At 31.7% G+C, this 18,795-nt stretch overlaps 1 protein-coding gene across 1 annotated transcript; it reads left to right on the top strand.

Annotated features, from left to right (window-relative positions):
• The first annotated feature begins 16,600 nt into the window (after window positions 1-16,600).
• On the top strand, window positions 16,601-18,583 carry LOC131673779 (uncharacterized). Its single transcript, XM_058952054.1, has 3 exons — window positions 16,601-17,560; window positions 17,632-18,177; window positions 18,259-18,583. The coding sequence occupies exons 1-3, from the start codon at window positions 17,035-17,037 to the stop codon at window positions 18,579-18,581; spliced, it is 1,395 nt and encodes a 464-aa protein (XP_058808037.1). The 5' UTR covers window positions 16,601-17,034; the 3' UTR covers window positions 18,582-18,583.
• Window positions 18,584-18,795: the final 212 nt, after the last annotated feature.

The following is an 18,795-nucleotide window of genomic DNA, read 5'->3' as shown; positions in this document are numbered from 1 at the left end:
TAAGCTGCGCGTTGCTACAAAAAAAAAGAACTTTGCTACTAGTACCAAAATCGAAAGTAAGTAAAGTCAATTAGGTTAGAGTGGCATAAACTTTTCTTTCAGAAGAATTTTTTTTAACATTAAATAAATTCTATTATGTATATGTTAAAGTTTGTGATGCATAAGTGGCGTAGGATTCAATTGTTTCAAGTTATTTTATAAACATTTTTCATTTAATTACATTGAATAAATTTTGTTTTTTTTTTTTTTTTTCAGATTATTCATCAGACAACCGTCTATAAGCACCTGTATTGTGCTTGTTTGCGCTTATATCCAGCGCCTGTTTGCGCTTATATCCAGCGCCTGTCTGCGCTTATATCCAGCGCCTGTGTGTACTTATGTCATTAATTTATATACATGAACATGTATAAAATATATAATTAAAAAATAATATTTTATTACAAAAAATATAACAATTTTTGTTATTTTATATTTTATATTTACCTTAAAATATATTGTGACGGTAAACGTCAAATTAGCGCTGATTATTTAGCTTAATTGCTGCCTGTGAGGGCAGCACCTGCCGGGGGGACGAAATACGTAACGAAGTAATTCGGCACGCGAGCAGACGGAACGCGCGCGATAGAATTCGAACCAGTGAAGCTTAGACCATCGTTGTGTCCGCCCGCTTTCGCTATCGTTATCGCCGATTCACGAGCCATCAACGTCAACGCATCAAAACAGCAGCAGCCAGTTACCCGAGATTGTAGCCGCCAAGGTGCCATCCAGCTACCAGTTTGAGACCAGGACGAGTGTGTGTGTGAGGTTTCGCCATCGAGGGCGAAACCATAACGTGCGCGAACTCGCGACTCGCGAAATAGACAATAGAAACTGTTCCGCTCTGTGCGAGTTACTTGTGTTTCCTCCGATCGTCTGCAATAATAAAGTAAGCTGGCCAGCTTAATTTCGCGATCACGGTTGCATGATTGATTATTAATTTCCGACATCCGAAACGAGTGTGCGGCGACTCTAACAACAAAGAGCAGCGAGCGTCCCGGCAATACGTGTTGCCGACGAGCGAGCGTCAATGTAAACAAACGCGCGGGCCGATCTTCTGTAGATTATGAGGAATAATAAAAGATCTAGTTCGTATTACTAACAAGTGCTTTTCGATTCACTTATACCTCATAGCTTCCACTCACTTTCCTTAGATAAGAGGACTTACTGGTTGACTGACGCACGTTTCCACATGCTCTCCGATTTACGTACTGAGCATAATTAACTACCCGCGTCCTTTTAGTGTAATTGCGCGAATAAAATAATTAAACGGTTTTACTCCGTTACAATATATATATATATATATATCCATATAGCAGGCACTTTGACTGCGTTCTGTAGATTTATATAGGTGTTATAGCTTTGAATTAAGCGTATATATCATAAAAAAAATTATATATCTTGCTATAGTTTTGAAATCTATACATGAGAAAAATAAAATTTTGTTAAAAAAATAATTAATTAACTTTATAATTAAACAAATTCAAACTTGAATGCACTCTGTTGATTGCACCTTATTGATTGCATCTTATATTATAGATTTGATTGCACCTTATTGATTGCATCTTCTATTATAGATTTGATTACATTAATATTATACTTATAAACAAATATTTTTTAAATTCTTGAGTTGCAAAAATATGCCTCCAGCTAATTTAATTATCACTATCGCTTGAGAAAGCAAATAATGAATATACTATACGAACAAAATTGGAATACCGTTCATTGCATAAGCAACTGGATAAAAACCTAATTCCCAAAGCGTATTTCTTTTCAAAGTAAACAACAGTAGACAATAAACATCTATCTAATAAAAACTGCACCATTATAGTGAAATAGCTATAAAGAAGAATCAAAGAAAGAAGATAGAATCGGTACATTACAATATGTTTATGAACTACAAACCAAAAACAATCTAGAAGCTATTGATAAATTAACTAAACCTAATTATCAATCATTATTTGAAACCATACAGTTATTTGAGACCATCACGTTCTTCCGACATTCCAGAATTACAGTAGTCGTCGATAGGTTCAACAAAAACTATAGACTGAAAACACTACAAACGGTACAAAGTATCAATCTATTCTAAATAACAGTAAGATCAAACAGCGGTATATATAATGACAAAATGAGATGGAATACTTGAAAGTTACATATACCAATTCAGTAACGATATATAAATAATAATGTATTACAGTGCATGAAGACCTAAGGAACAATGAACGGAGATATAATGAAATAGAGCAATGGAATACTTGAAAGTGATATATAACTATTCAATAAAATTTATATTTAGCGACATGACTATTACCGCATTTTAACAACATAGACAATCAATTCTTAGTTTTCATTCTCTATTGAGATATAAGAAAAACCGGTTGATTCTATCATCTTGATGAGTGCTTTGAAGCAAGTGCAACGGTGACAAAAGATAAACGATTTAACCCGATTTCAGAGTAATGACATATACCCCATTTTAACGTCACATAAAATCGACATTTATCTGTAGCTCATTAATGTACTGTAATAATACATTGGTACTGCTGTCAGCTTGATGATTGGTTAGAGTAATAAGCAAAGATGGCGAAAGCTGAACTAAGATTTTGAACAGATTTCAGAGACGAAGTCATGACCTCATTTTAACGACACAAAATCGTCACCTCTCTGTAGTTCGTAATCGTACTGCAACAATACTCTGTTGATGCTATCTCCATGTTGATTGGTTTGAAATATGAGCAACGTTGACAAAAGCTGAAGTAATGATTCGACCGGATATCAGCGACACGGCCATGACCTCATTTTTACGACACAGATATTCGTCACTTATATCCCGCTTACAATTGCACTGTAACGATATACTGTCACTGCCGTTACTTTGATGACTGGTTTGAATTGTGAGGATCAGAGAGAAAAGCTATTGTCGTTTAACCGGATTTCAGAGTAATGACATGTACCCCATTTTGACGACAGACAATCGTCTCTTATTTTTCATTCTCAATTCAGTTCTAAGAAAAATCTGTAGCTGATATCATCTTGATGATTGGTTTAAGGCATGTGCAAGGGTGACAAAAGCTAAATAATTCAACCGGTTTTCAGAGAATTTTCAGTTACCCCATTTTGAAGACAGAGTCAATGGTCTCTTAAATGGTGCTTATAATTGTACTGTAACAATACTCTGTCGCTGCGACCACCTTGATAATCACAATGATTCTACCGGAAATCAGAAAAATGCCATTTACCCCATTTTGACGACACAGTCAATGGTCTCTTAAATGTCGCTTATAATTGTAATGTAACAACACCCTGTCGCTACTACCACCTCGATCATTGGTTACAGTATGAACCACGGTGAATAGCATAAAGTAATGATTTCACCAGATTCGGCGACACGGTCATACCCCATTTTCACGACACTGATATTGTCACTCATCTTCGGATCAAAATCGAATTGGAACAATACTTTGTCGCTCCTGTCACCTTGACGACTGGTTTGAATTATGAGCATCAGTGAGAAAAGCTAATATGATTGTTCAACCGCATTTCAGCGACACAGACATGACCTCATTTTAACGACACATAAAATCGTCACCTCTCTGTAGTTCGTAATCGTACAGTAACAATACTCTGTTGATGCTATCTCCATGTTGAATGGTTTGAAATATAAGCAATGTTAACTAAAGCTGAAGTAATGATTCGACCGGATATCAGCGACTCGACCATGACCTCATTTTTACGACACAGATATTCGTCACTTAGATCCCGCTTACAATTGCACTGTAACAATCTTCTGTCACTGCCGTTACTTTGATGACTGGTTTGTATTGTGAGGATCAGTGAGAAAAGCTATTGTAATGATTTAACCGGATTTCAGAGTAATGACATGTACCCCATTTTGACGACAGACAATCGTCTCTCATTTTTCGTTCTCAATTCAGTTCTAAGAAAAATCTGTTTCTGATATCATCTTGATGATTGGTTTAAGGCATGTGGAACGGTGACAAAAGCTAATTAATTCAACCGGTTTTCAGAGAATTGTCAGTTACCCCATTTTGACGACAGAGTCAATGGTCTCTTAAATGGCGCTTATAATTGTACTGTAACAATACCCTGTCGCTGCGACTACCTTGATCATCACAATGATTCTACCGGAATTCAGAAAAATGCCATTTACCCCATTTTCACGACACTGATAATTGTCACTCATCTTCCGTCCAAAATCGAATTGGAACAATTCTTTGTCGCTCCTGTCACCTTGATGACTGGTTTGAAATATGAGCAACGTTGACAGAAGTTGAAGTAATGATACGACCGGATATCAGCGACACGGCCATGACCTCATTTTTACGACACAGATATTCGTCACTTAGATCCCGCTTACAATCGCACTGTAACAATCTTCTGTCACTGCCGTTACTTTGATGACTGATTGTATTGTGAGGATCAGTGAGAAAAGCTATTGTAATGATTTAACCGGATTTCAGAGTAATGACATGTACCCCATTTCGACGACAGACAATCGTCTCTTATTTTTCGTTCTCAATTCAGTTCTAAGAAAAATCTATTGCTGATATCATCTTGATGATTGGTTTAAGGCTTGTGCAACGGTGACAAAAGCTAAATAATTCAAACGGTTTTCAGAGAATTGTCAGTTACCCCAATTTGACGACAGAGTCAATGGTCTCTTAAATGCCGCTTATAATTGTACTGTAACAATACCCTGTAGCTGCTACCACCTCGATCATTGGTTACAGTATTAACCACGGTGAATAGCCTAAAGTAATGATTTCACCAGATTCGGCGACATGGTCATAACCCCATTTTCACGACACTGATATTGTCACTCATCTTCCGTTCAAAATCGAATTGGAACAATACTTTGTCGCTCCTGTCACCTTGATGACTGGTTTGAATTATGAGCATCAGTGAGAAAAGCTAATATGATTGTTCAACCGCATTTCAGCGACACAGACATGACCTCATTTTAACGACACATAAAATCGTCACCTCTCTGTACTTCGTAATCGTACTGTAACAATACTCTGTTGATGCTATCTCCATGTTGATTGGTTTGAAATATGAGCAACGTTGACAAAAGCTGAAGTAATGATTCGACCGGATATCAGCGACACGGCCATGACCTCATTTTTACGACAAAGATATTCGTCACTTATATCCCACTTACAATTGCACTGTAGCGATATTCTGTCACTGCCGTGACTTTGATGACTGGTTTGAATTGTGAGGATGAGTGAGAAAAGCTATTGTAATGATTTAACCGGATTTCAGAGTAATGACATGTACCCCATTTTGACGACAGACAATCGTCTCTTATTTTTCATTCTCAATTCAGTTCTAAGAAAAATCTGTTGCTGATATCATCTTGATGATTGGTTTAAGGCATGTGCAAGGGTGACAAAAGCTAAATAATTCAACCGGTTTTCAGAGAATTTTCAGTTACCCCATTTTGATGACAGAGTCAATGGTCTCTTAAATGGTGCTTATAATTGTACTGTAACAATACTCTGTCGCTGCGACCACCTTGATAATCACAATGATTCTACCGGAAATCAGAAAAATGCCATTTACCCCATTTTGACGACACAGTCAGTGGTCTCTTAAATGTCGCTTATAATTGTAATGTAACAACACCCTGTCGCTACTACCACCTCGATCATTGGTTACAGTATGAACCACGGTGAATAGCATAAAGTAATGATTTCACCAGATTCGGCGACACGGTCATACCCCATTTTCACGACACTGATATTGTCACTCATCTTCGGATCAAAATCGAATTGGAACAATACTTTGTCGCTCCTGTCACCTTGATGACTGGTTTGAAATATAAGTAATGTTGACAGAAGTTTAAGTAATGATACGACCGGATATCAGCGACACGGCCATGACCTCATTTTTACGACACAGATATTCGTCACTTAGATCCCGCTTACAATTGCACTGTAACAATCTTCTGTCACTGCCGTTACTTTGATGACTGGTTTGAATTGTGAGGATCAGTGAGAAAAGCTATTGTAATGATTTAACCGGATTTCAGAGTAATGACATGTACCCCATTTTGACGACAGACAATCGTCTCTTATTTTTCGTTCTCAATTCAGTTCTAAGAAAAATCTGTTTCTGATATCATCTTGATGATTGGTTTAAGGCATGTGGAACGGTGACAAAAGCTAAATAATTCAACCGGTTTTCAGAGAATTGTCAGTTACCCCATTTTGACGACAGAGTCAATGGTCTCTTAAATGGTGCTTATAATTGTAGTGTAACAATACCCTGCCGCTGCGACCACCTTGATCATCACAATGATTCTATCGGAATTCAGAAAAATGCCATTTACCCCATTTTGACGACACAGTCAATGGTCTCTTAAATGTCGCTTATAATTGTTCTGTAACAATACCCTGTCGCTGCTACCACCTCGATCATTGGTTACAGTATCAACCACGGTGAATAGCATAAAGTAATGATTTCACCAGATTCGGCGACACGGTCATAACCCCATTTTCACGACACTGATAATTGTCACTCATCTTCCGTCCAAAATCGAATTGGAACAATTCTTTTTCGCTCCTGTCACCTTGATGACTGGTTTGAAATATGAGCAACGTTGACAGAAGTTGAAGTAATGATACGACCGGATATCTGCGACACGCCAATGCCCCTATTTGACGGCAGACAATCGTCTTGTAACTGCCGCTTAAATTGGTACTGTAATAAAACATTATCGTTGCTTTCACCTTGATGATAGGGTTAAGTCATGATCATTGGTAATAAAAGCTCAAATAACAATTTGTCCGGATTTTAGCGACATGGCCATGGCCTCATTTCTACGACACCGATAATCATTACTCAGCTTCCGTTTAAAATTGAACTGTAATATCATCCTGTATTTGCTATTGTCTAGATGATATGTTTTAGTATAAACAACGATGAGAAAAGCTAATGTAATGGTTTGACCGGATATCAGCGATACGGTCAATTCCCCTATTTGACGACATACAACCGTCTTTTAACTGTCGCTTAAAATGGTACTCTCAGAATATTTTGCGTCTGCTATCACCTTCATAACTGATTTGAGTCATGAGCATCGGTGTCAAAAGCTAAATTAATAATTTTACCGGATTTCATTATAAAAATTGGAATCATTCGAAAATTGCATTATAAACTACGCCTCTTACTGCCTGGATGACTGTATCGATTCATGTGTAAGCTTATGTTAGTGAATATAATTGGATAACCTATTCTCAACGACATGACCTTTACCTGTTTTTGACGACACAGACAATTGTCTCTTATCGTTTGGTTACAATCGACTTATCACTGCTATACTTTACGATTTTTTCGACTTGTAGGCAACGAAATCGAAATCAAAGTTAGTCACTTAACCGGATTTTAGCGATGTGTCGATTACTCCATTTAAGTCACACAGAGAACCGTCTCTTATTTACGGATTTCGGCTGTACCATAAAAATATGGAGTACACGGCTATAAAGTTGATGATGAATTTGAATCAGAGCCTAGTTTATAGCAGCTGGAATAGTTGATGCCGCATTTTAACGACTTTGATTTGACGATGTTTTCCTGATTTTTAATGTAAAAACCGTGTTTATTTATATATAATAGCTTATGGCCTTCATGAGAATCATGTGGATTTTAACAAGATGCCCATTAATTCAATTTGACAAAATCTAGAATTGTTTTTATGTAGAGTTTTCCAATGATCCAATAGTTTACTAGCTTTGATTCACCGATAATGCTTTTACTGATGTAAGAAATAGTATAAGTTTGAGTAACGGTGTTGTAAGAGGGAATTGTTAGTTATCCGGATTTCAGTGTCACTGTTATTTCATCTTTTTATATGCTATCCAAAACGGAATACAATGATTTTTTTATGAACTCAGCAAATTGCTGTGGTTCGAGCAACGGTTACGGGAGCAGAATGAATAAATTAATTTCATTTTATCTACACGCAATCAGACTCGGTACATTCATTTTGAGAAAATGGAAGGAGCATAGGATTAATTCAATTCATTATTTTAGTTTTATTTCAATTTTTTTATTTTAACGGTCCTGTCTAACTTCTTTTTCTTTTATTTACTGTATAGAGACAACCCGTCATACACGTGGATATTCGCTAATTATCAGCTATATTGAGGCGCCACCTTACGTATTGTATGACTATATATGAGCGAATAGTCAAAACATGCTGCCATAAGTGGAGCGTTACGTCACTTTTGCTAAATATAGATATAATATGTTCATTTCATTCTTGATTAACATTTATTACTTAAATTTTGATCAAACAGAAGTACGTTGTAAATAATTTCCGAGACATAAATTATCAATCTCAGCTGTTTTAACGGATCAGTGAACAATTGACTGTCAAAACTCAATGAACAATCTTTTGCGCTAATTAATTTATTAATCAACAGTTAAAAAATTATTTTAAAGGTAAAATTGTAAGTATCAATTTATCAAGTATGAATAAGAATTTTGCATATTGTTAACATATCATAGTAAACAGTGATCAATAAATAAATAATTAAGAATATATTTAAACTATTAAAATTTAAAGTGGCGTTACAAGATAGCGTGAAGATGTATATATTCAGAAAATTAGTAAAACCGATTGTTCAATATCCCATTTTCTTAAATTAATTGTTATTTATCATATTCTGGCAAGAGTGAAATAAATAGCTCAGTCTCTTTCTCAAGGATTGTTTTACATATTCAATGGTTAACTTACCAACACCTTCCCCTATTGACTATGAGCTCAACTGATGAGACGCTTTCTTTAATTAGTAACTATAATATGGTTACATATAGTTGATCAGAGAATTTGTCTAAACGCTTATCTCAGCGTTGTCCTGGCTACTTTTCAGGTAGATGCGTTGAGATTTAGCGAAATCACGCGAGACATAAACAATACTAAATTAAAATATGCAAATTAACTTTGCAATTTTTGAAACGTTGCATTTATATTCTTTTCATTTATAATAATAAAAGTAGTGTAAAATCACTTATAAGTGTGCCAATTTCTTATTCAGAATCGGACTTATAAATAACAATAATACCGAAGAATCAAATTTAAATAAGTAACCAACTTTACATAATATGAATTTTTATTGACATTTATTTATAAAATTTAAGTAATACAAAAAGTAATATTAAATGTGCTATCATAAGTAGTAATACAAAGCTTATATAAGTTAGTAATTAAATATTAATAATGACTTGAATATCCAAAAACAACCATGTTTTACTGGTTTTAAACATTTTGACTTTTGATCAACTAGATTTTTGTAATCTAAACGAGATATTATAAATTATATATCGTAAAATAAATAAGAATTCTATAATGACTCAATATCATCTTTTTTTATCTGATCTTTAACTATCTGCTGAAGTTCTTCTGGGTTATAATTCCGGTACCTTGGTGAAAGTTGACTAATTAATTTTCTACATTCAATTGTCTGCGGGATTTGTTTTCTTTCTATAAACGGCTTGAGAACATTCAAAATAACAATAGGTACATAATCCCTTTGCTGACTAGCATTTTCGTTTTGTATAGCGATCATTTTCTTTGAACTAGTAAGTTCTTTTCTTTCGTCTGTAGTTAAATGGATTCCTCGTTCAATTTTTTTTTCTAACTGACTTACATTAATTTTTTTTGATTTAATAAGTTTCTGATATTCTGTATAAATATAAGTTCTTATTTGTGCCACAGATCTATGTTTCAGGCAACTATTGGAACTGATAACTCTACTCATTTCAGCGCCTGACACTGACATCCCATCAATTTTTTTTTGTATTAAAGGCGCAACCAGTTCACGTTGCTCTTTTGTCCATACGTTATAGATTTACTTTTTACTATCAAGTAATTCGTCTGTGAACAAATAAAAAGACAGTCACTCAAAAATAATTTGCATTATATAGGTATATAAATGTTAGTTATATTATGCAATGGGAACTAAAAATATTTTTTCACGAAGCAAGAACTTTACGGTACAAATCTACGGCAATTTGCATATAATATTTCATACGACAAGAACATAAAAAAGCTACTAAGTGAATAATTTTTAGATAGTGGCATAAAAATGACTAGATAATTTATTAAACGTCTTTTAGAGTGTAAATTATATTTATTAAACTCTTGATTATTGTTTTTTAGTATCGAAAGTGATGAGATTTTTTTTTCAATTTTAAATTTATGGTAAGTTTCTTCATATGATTAAGAATTATTTGTAAAATATAAAGCAACAATACATAGTAAAATTTGAAAAAACTCTTTTAACCTTTCAGTATCCTGAACTTTTTCCTTGGAGGTATTGAGTTGGTGTAAGAATCGTCGGTGTCATAATCTTCCTGTTCCGGAACATACTCGTCTTCTATAAAAGGATTGTATATTGATTTTTGAGAATATAAGTTTTTAAATACAAATCATAAATATATATTTTAGCACAATATTGATGAATGAATATCATCTATAAATGAAAAAAAATTGATAAAAGAATTTTTACCTGAAGTGGTCCTTTTTCTTTTTTCAAGATTCGTAATATTTTTGATAACACAACCTGTCTTGATTGTTGAGTTAGAATCACCTGAAATAAAATCAATCCGTTTATTATATATCACTATTTTTATTTCAAAATTATTGGAAGGCTACGACAGTTGAACCGGGTCCTAAACTTAGTTTCTTACATCAAATCTTAACCGGCGTGATGAATTAAGATTATTCTTACAGTGTTTATATGGTTGAGGCTATCGCCGTACGAAATAAAAATCGGCTTTTACTGGACTTTCATAAGACTATTCATAGGAATTGACAAGCATCAGGACAGCAATGATGGGGTTGATTATTTTTTTAAGCATCAACATACAATGTTAAAACAATAACTGTTTACAGCATCAATTTATAAGTTATAATAATTACTAATATTAGTTTTGAATGGTGAATGAAATCAAATAACAATTAGTTCGTGATAGATAGGTAGCGCGATTCCCGGGTCTTTTTAAGGTCAAACTTTTAAAATCTACTTTTTCCGAATTTAATATACAGTTTGTATTTGATAGTTTACTATATTAGACAGTGAAAATGTATAAATTTAGAATCTACTTCATTTGAGATACATCGTATAATCAGATAAATGAGACGTTAAAAAATATTACCTTGTGATTTAGTTATTGGTGGTAGTTTTTCAATGGGCTGAGTCCGGGTTTTCACATCATTAGCATTTTTCAATATCTTGCATTTCTTACGGAATGTTTTCAATTGCTCAGTATATTCTTCTGTTTCGCCATCTAAATCATCTTCATTTACGTAAACTTTGACATTATCTTGAATATTTTCGTTAAGTTTGATCCCAGCAGCATCAAACAATATTGGAGCAACATTAAGTATTTGTTTTTTGAATGATTGTTGATTGTAAAAATTCTTGTTAGTTTTTTCGGTGTGGGAAAGATGAGAATAAAGGTCTTCTCTTGCACCATTAGTCAATTCCATACTGTATGCCAAAGTCGAAACAAATTTGCGAAAAAGTGTACCTCGTAATCGATCGGGATATTTTGCTCCACAGTTAATAGCATAAACTGGAATTATTTCACAAATAGATTTAGTTTTGTCAAGATCAGTATGCCGTATACCGAAAACAAAAGGATTGTCTGGGGAAATGCCATGTTCGTCCCGGAATTTGTAGATCAAGTCAATTGCTTTTTCATCTTGTTTTTCAAAGAGTATTGGAGCTGTATTTGCCAATTTGCCTCGAGTTTTAACTCGACTAAATCTATTAAGAATAGACTTTTCATCAGACGTTAACTTTTTACCAGTACTCGTATCTTCGTCTAATCTTTCTATCAAATCATAGTGCGTTTTCTTCAAACTCTCTACGTCGCCTGGTCTGCGATAATTTAAAACTTGTAAATGCAACATAGTTGACTCCATCAATGCTTCATAGACTTCTGAATTATAGGATTTTTCAAGAGAATCTATTGAATCTTTTTGAATACTTTTAACGTACAGGTGATAGCGTTTTACATCGCTCTGCAATGGAAGTTTAACTACTTTATGTCTTTGGTTTTCGTTTTGACTATCATATATGGTCCTGCCACAAAGTTTCAGAAAAGTCGTATTGTATAACATGACAAAATCCATAGCAAATTCTTTTGCTGCCTTATTCTTACTTTTAATGCACATTGTGATCCAGAGATCGGCTAGCTCCTTAACGTAAGCTCCAGCTGATGCGGCTTGAGCAGGAGTCCGGTACACCTTTGCAACACTGTCATAGTTGCCAATAGAATTGATAGCTGGTATTAAATAGTCATAATTATCAGGAGAAAATAAATCTGACATATCTTTGATGTTAGAATTCAATGCTTTCAATTCAGTTAACAGTCTAGCAATTAATCTAAGTCGCGAACGAATCATTTTATCTTGTCTTTTAAGACGATGTTTAAAAGCATAGTTATTTCCATAATCAATTATTAAACTATCTCGCTCAATAATAAGTTTTTCTGGACAGTCTCTCAATTTGATGAGAATTCGAGCCAGTTCATCAGAAATAGACGAATTTACAATTCCAATCGTCATGCGGCTTATTACCAGATAACTTTCCTCAAATGATTTCTGATTAAATCTATCTTGACATTTTGGTACGTGCTTTCTTAAACTGTCTTTGCAGTACCACCCCTTGCAGTACGGACATCTTGCATAACTATCGATACTTTTTGATTGGCCATTCCTAGGAGCTCGTTCCGTAATAAAATTTTCAGAAAAATTAGCGCTCATATTTTGCTGATCTACAGCCGATTTCTTCAAAAATTCAAATATTTCATTCCGAAATTTTTGTTCGTCCTTTAGAGTACTATTTTTACCTCGTTTTGATCCTTTAGTACCATCTAGTAGCTTTATTATTGCTTCGTCTTTATGAACAGTCAAATAGTGTCGAGATGACGTACTTCCAGCACCTCGTTCACAGCCATAACAGCATGGATAAATTTTAGTCTTATTAGCTTTTATTACAACTGTTTTATCTCTCTCTTGAAGAACCTGACCTACACTACTTCTATTCAGTTCTATTACAAAATCGTTACTATATAATGGATTGAGATGTAATAATTTTTCTGTAAAATCTGAAAAAATTAAATTTGAATATCAGCACATTAATAAGAAAACTCCTAGGATATATAAATTAGTAAACTGCAAATTTAATCGGATAAGCATGAATATAGGACGGTAAATTCGGAGAATGAAGAGGTTGATAAGGACAGATGTATATTTAAAAAGTAAAGTAATCATCCAAAGTTCGCGGGCTGCTGACATTCAATTTTCGATTTTTTTTATTTTATGTTTATACATTTGTCCAAAACATATATTCACTGCTTGATAAATGTGTATAGCTAGTTTTTAGCGTAGTTAAATTTCTTATGAATTTTTAATTTACTAACCAATATCACAACTTGTTTCATTAGCGTTGTTAGCATGCTGAACAATGTCATTATTGGTATCTTGATCATCTAAGGACAATTTTTCCACCAAGCCAATATCTTCATTTTCACTTAATTTTTGTGGTGACATACATAACTCTAAAAAATATATAATAGAATTTACATAAAAACAGCGTAGAATAACAACTATTTTACATAAATGCATAGAAGCTGTATTTCATATATTTTTCCGCAATCTTACGTTGCTGCATTTAAAAATTATTACCTTCTATTGCAGAAGATTGATCTAGTATTCCATAGAAATTTTCTGGCGAGATGAAATTACTATCACTTTTATTATTATTATATTCAGTTGTCGAATAATTTAGTTTGTCAAGATTGCGTTTCACTGAAGGTAAATTAAAATCGATACTATAAACAGGTATCGTATTTTCATCTGTAAAGCTCTCATCATGATTTGGTGATGTCCCTAAGATCAAATAATAACTCATATATAATTAAAAAAAATTAACATGACAGATGTCAATGAATATATACTAAGATAAATTAATACAATAGTGGTTTTTATGAGATGACATAATGTCAAATAATTAAAATTTTGACGAGTGAGTGGGTTCAAAAAGTAGGCATGTCTATAGAAAAGTACTAAGAACCTTGAGATTATGCAGCTAAAACTTCAACAAGCTTGTACATATAGCTAAACCGGTTTGTAAATTAAGGTAAATTAAAATATAATTAATTTATTTAGCATGATTTGATAAAAAAAAATCTGTCTTTGAATAGTAGAAGAGAAACGAGGGGCCTTCAAATTCAATATAAAATTTGTTGTCACTTTTAATAACAAATTATGTTTATTATATGCTCTTGTCAATTTTATGTTTATTATACGTAATTTCTAGAGCTTACATCAGGGCCCAAATATAAATAAAAAATTCCAACCATTTTCTATATTAATCTTTTTTTTTTAATTTCACTTATCCAAATTTGGTTTATTTCCTGTTTTGACAAACGTACTAGATTTTCACTCTCTATTATTATATAATCAATTAATTAATTATTTCTATAAATAATTATCCCAATATTAAGGAAGATACTTATTCAAAATATAATGAAAATGCTTCATAATAATATATATGTACTTCTAATTATCAGCCAATCTTTAAAATTTCAAATTATTTTTCTAAATAAATTTGGTAATATTATCTATATTCAAATAGTATTAAATATTTTTACATTAATACAGTATTATAGTATTCTACAGAGATATTGACATTATAGTTTGAATAACTAAAAAAGTAGCATAGTTGGAGTTAAAACTATTTCAAATAGCTTGATATTAGATAATGGTCATCTTCAAAAATTCTTGCAGTGCAATAGTGTGACATATGTCGCAAAAGAAGTATTAATGCTACAGATTATACTTTTATCACTTTTAATAAGAAGTCAGGCTTACCACACATAATTTTTAAAGCTTATATCAGGGCCCAAATAAATATATAAAACTCAATTAAGTTAATGATGCCTATAAACTAAAATAAAAAACATACTCAATAAATAATTTTACCATTTTTTAAGCTCATTTGTGATTCAAGAGTATTATTTTTCATATGAGTCATAGAATTAACATTTTTTTTTTGAATAATTTTTCTTAAATCAGATTCCTCTACAACTGGTAATATTGAATCAGATCCCTCTATTAAATCATCCTTCTCTATTACTGGCAATTCTATTATTAATTCTTCAAAATTATTATCGCATAAAGCTCCATTATCATTGCAAGTTTCAACAATTTCATGAGTGTTGTTTGCAGTAGACACGTGGCTGTTTTCTGTTGATGATGAGTAATAAACTGATAATATTTCTAAATTATTATATGAATACTGATTCCGCAAAACTGAATCATCTGCAATACTATTTATGTCTTTCATATTTACATATGGTTCTGAGCTCAACTGAAGCATCATATTTTTCAACTGCTTGAAATTTACTAAAAAATCATCGATTTAAAATTAAAAATAATAATATATATAGAAAAATTAAAGCAGAACTACATTTTTTTACTTACCACTTTTTGATAAACATCTTTTATGGCGGATATTCGTAGTATTTAATTTTGTAAAATGTTTCGTCAAACTCAAAATTCCCTCATTTGTATCTCTTACGAAATAATGCATTTTATAATTACGTTGTTTCTTAAAATTTATTGAATTATCTTGAAATGATCTTAATGAGACAATTATTTCAGTTAATTTAAAATACACACCAAATCCTCGGTTTCTTATTGATGACAAAAGATTCTTATGTTCAATACCATTTTTCAATAATAAAAAAACACTTTTAAATAAGGTTATAAGTTTAGGCGGTTCTTGACTATTTAATAAAAAATAATGTAACAATCACGTGACTTCATTAAAAATCCATGTACTAGATAGTTATTCGAGAACAGAGTAGTGAAATATAATTCGTTAAAGTTTTAATTTAATTTTATTTGTTTTATAAATTTGAAGATAGTTAAAAAATTAATTGATCATTTAATAGTTCGTTATTTAGAGATTAAATTTCATCGTTATAATTTTTTAGTACGCCCCAATAACCATTGTATTAAAAATAAATTAAGTTTTCATTATAGGCTTGGTAGCTCTAGTCCCAAACTAGATAGTGCTAAAACCAATTTCACTGATATAACTTAAATAAACCCATGCGTATTAAATGTATCAGTGTGGACACTATGAACTATGGGTTGGGTTGTCCACTGTCTACACTCAACAGTCTATGAATGAGAGTCTATATTCATTGCTATAAGTAATTGAATAACTGAAGTTAGCTGGGTTTGATAATCAAAATAGGTTAAACATACTTTTACATACATATGTTTTACTTAGAGGTAAAACATCTGTTTACCTCTAAGAGTTATTTTTATTATATTCAAGTAATTAAACGTAAACAAACTAAAAAGTACAAATCATAAATTTAGTGATTGATTGAAGAACAATTGATTGCCATCATTAAATTTAGAATTATTCGGAAAAAATATTAATTTGAAGTTGATTTCTGAAAACATGAATTTTTTATTGTATTGCATTTTCAAAACAAAGTCACTTTCGTATTTCGGATAAATTAACTTACAAATAATCGATTTTTTAACAATATTAATATTTGTATATTGTTATTTATATATTATGGCTTGTAAACAATCATATAATTTGTAGTCAATAAATAACATAATATAAATTTAATAAATTATTATCTTTGAAATGAACCAAAAACTTGTAATAGATATCGACCGTAAATTAGATGAGAGAAGAAATACGAAAAAAATGTATAGTTGGGATTTGATTCGTGTCGATGATGCATGTAAAGTGCTTGTATTACACCCTTATATCGGATTTAAAACTAGGAAAATTGATAAAAATTGTGAGCTTCCTGTGAAAATTCAGAAAAAATTAGAACATTTATTGCATCAACATTTACCAGTGAATGAAAAAAATTACCATATCTTAAAAAAAAACCTAATAGAAGAGATTGTAAAAAGACATGCTTTATATGGAATGGAATATCCAGTATTTATCTTGGTTAGAGTGGGCATTAGAATCATATATTAAAATTATTAGTAAAAATTCTGTGATTGAAATTAAAGAATGTAATCGCTATAAAGGTGACTGCTATAAAGGACTCATGATTCTTGCAAAAATGAACATAGATAAAGGTATTAAATTGGATCTGCTCATCGGTTTGTATAAAATCATCAACAATAAAACAAAAATACATTTAGAGGCACAAAATCTAGACTTCTCTCTCATGAGAAGTAGTAAATCAAATAAGGATATGATTATGTTAGGCCCTGCAGCCTTGGTAAATCATGACTGCAACCCAAATTGTCAATATGATTCACAGACCAAAATATCTATAAAAATAAAAACAATAAAAAAAATTGAAGCTGGAGAAGAACTATTGTGTTTTTATGGAATGAATTATTTTGGTGATAATAATAATGAATGTGCTTGTAAAACTTGTGAAGAAAAAAATGAAGGTATTTTTAAGGAAATCAAAAACAATACAGGTAAATAAATGATATTTATATGCGACAAATAAGTTCAACTATCTAACTATTTATATATATTATATTTTTAGCATTTTCACAACTGTATGACATCACTAATACAAGAGAATCTGATGCCAACTGTGTTACTCTGTGCAATTTCAATAGTTATATTGAGATTTCAACTAATAATTTGCTTGAAATTACCCCAATATTGAGGAAAATATTTATTCAGAATATAATGGAAATTCTTCATAATGATATATATGTACTTCTAATTGCCAACCAATCTTGGGAATTTCAAATTATTTTCCTAAATAAATTTGATAATTTTATCTATATCCAAATAGTATTAAATATTTTTGAATTAATACAGTATTATAGTATTCTACACAGATATAGATTTTATTGTTTGAATAACTATAAAAGTAGCATAGGTGAAGTTAAAGCTATTTCAACTAGCTTGATATTAGATAGTGGTGATTGTTCTTCAAAAATACTTGTCATGCAATGGTGTGATAAATGTCGCAAAGGAATTATTGATAACATAAATTACAAACAGTGGCATAACCCTTGCTGTACTGGTATGGTTCACATACAAGATGTGAATATACCTAGAGTGCTTCTTAACCGTCCAGGTAAACTATTCTTACTCAATACATACTATTATTGTATCTTGACTGACAAATAGACTAATTTATGAACTATTTTTTTTCTAGAAACTGTTCCAAAACTGAAAAGACCTTTTTGTTTATATTGTGCTTCTTTTGTACATCAATTTCCTAGGCATTTAAAGAATAATCACTCTACTGAAACTGATGTTAAAAAAATGTTGAATAGTAAAAATGATGTTGAACGTAGAAATGTTTTATCGTCAATAAGAAACAGAGGATATGGTGTGTATTTTAAATTAACTGGAATAATTGTCTCATCAAGATCATTTCAAGATAATTCAATAAATTTTAAGAAACAGTGTAAAAAGTGTGATAGTTTTTTTTCTGTAAAGACGTTCTGGCACCATAAATGTCCAAATAAAATATAGTTGAAAATTGTACGTTTTAATGTATTCATTATAGTTTCATCATTTATTATTTCAATCAAAATAAAACTAACAATTAAATTCTAACAATCATGTTTGTAATTTTTAATAAGAAATCAGGTTTATCACATATAATTGTCAATTAAGCTTATATCAGGGCCCAAATAAATATATAAAATTCAATTAATTTAATGAAGCTTATAAACTAAAATAAAAA

This window comes from Phymastichus coffea, unplaced genomic scaffold, assembly GCF_024137745.1.
Source record: "Phymastichus coffea isolate CEN01 unplaced genomic scaffold, Cenicafe_Pcof_1.1 PCOF00195, whole genome shotgun sequence".
NCBI lineage: Eukaryota > Metazoa > Arthropoda > Insecta > Hymenoptera > Eulophidae > Phymastichus > Phymastichus coffea.
This window is presented reverse-complemented; position numbering and strand designations above follow the sequence as displayed.

What these genes read in the sequence shown, in the direction of transcription:
- LOC131673779 (XM_058952054.1), top strand. Translation starts at nt 17,035, where the DNA reads ATGCTTTATATGGAATGGAATATCCAGTATTTATCTTGGTTAGAGTGG. An exon ending in GGAAATCAAAAACAATACAG is followed by an intron (nt 17,561 to 17,631) that starts GTAAATAAATGA and finishes TTATATTTTTAG; the next exon opens with CATTTTCACAACTGTATGAC. An exon ending in AGTGCTTCTTAACCGTCCAG is followed by an intron (nt 18,178 to 18,258) that starts GTAAACTATTCT and finishes TTTTTTTTCTAG; the next exon opens with AAACTGTTCCAAAACTGAAA.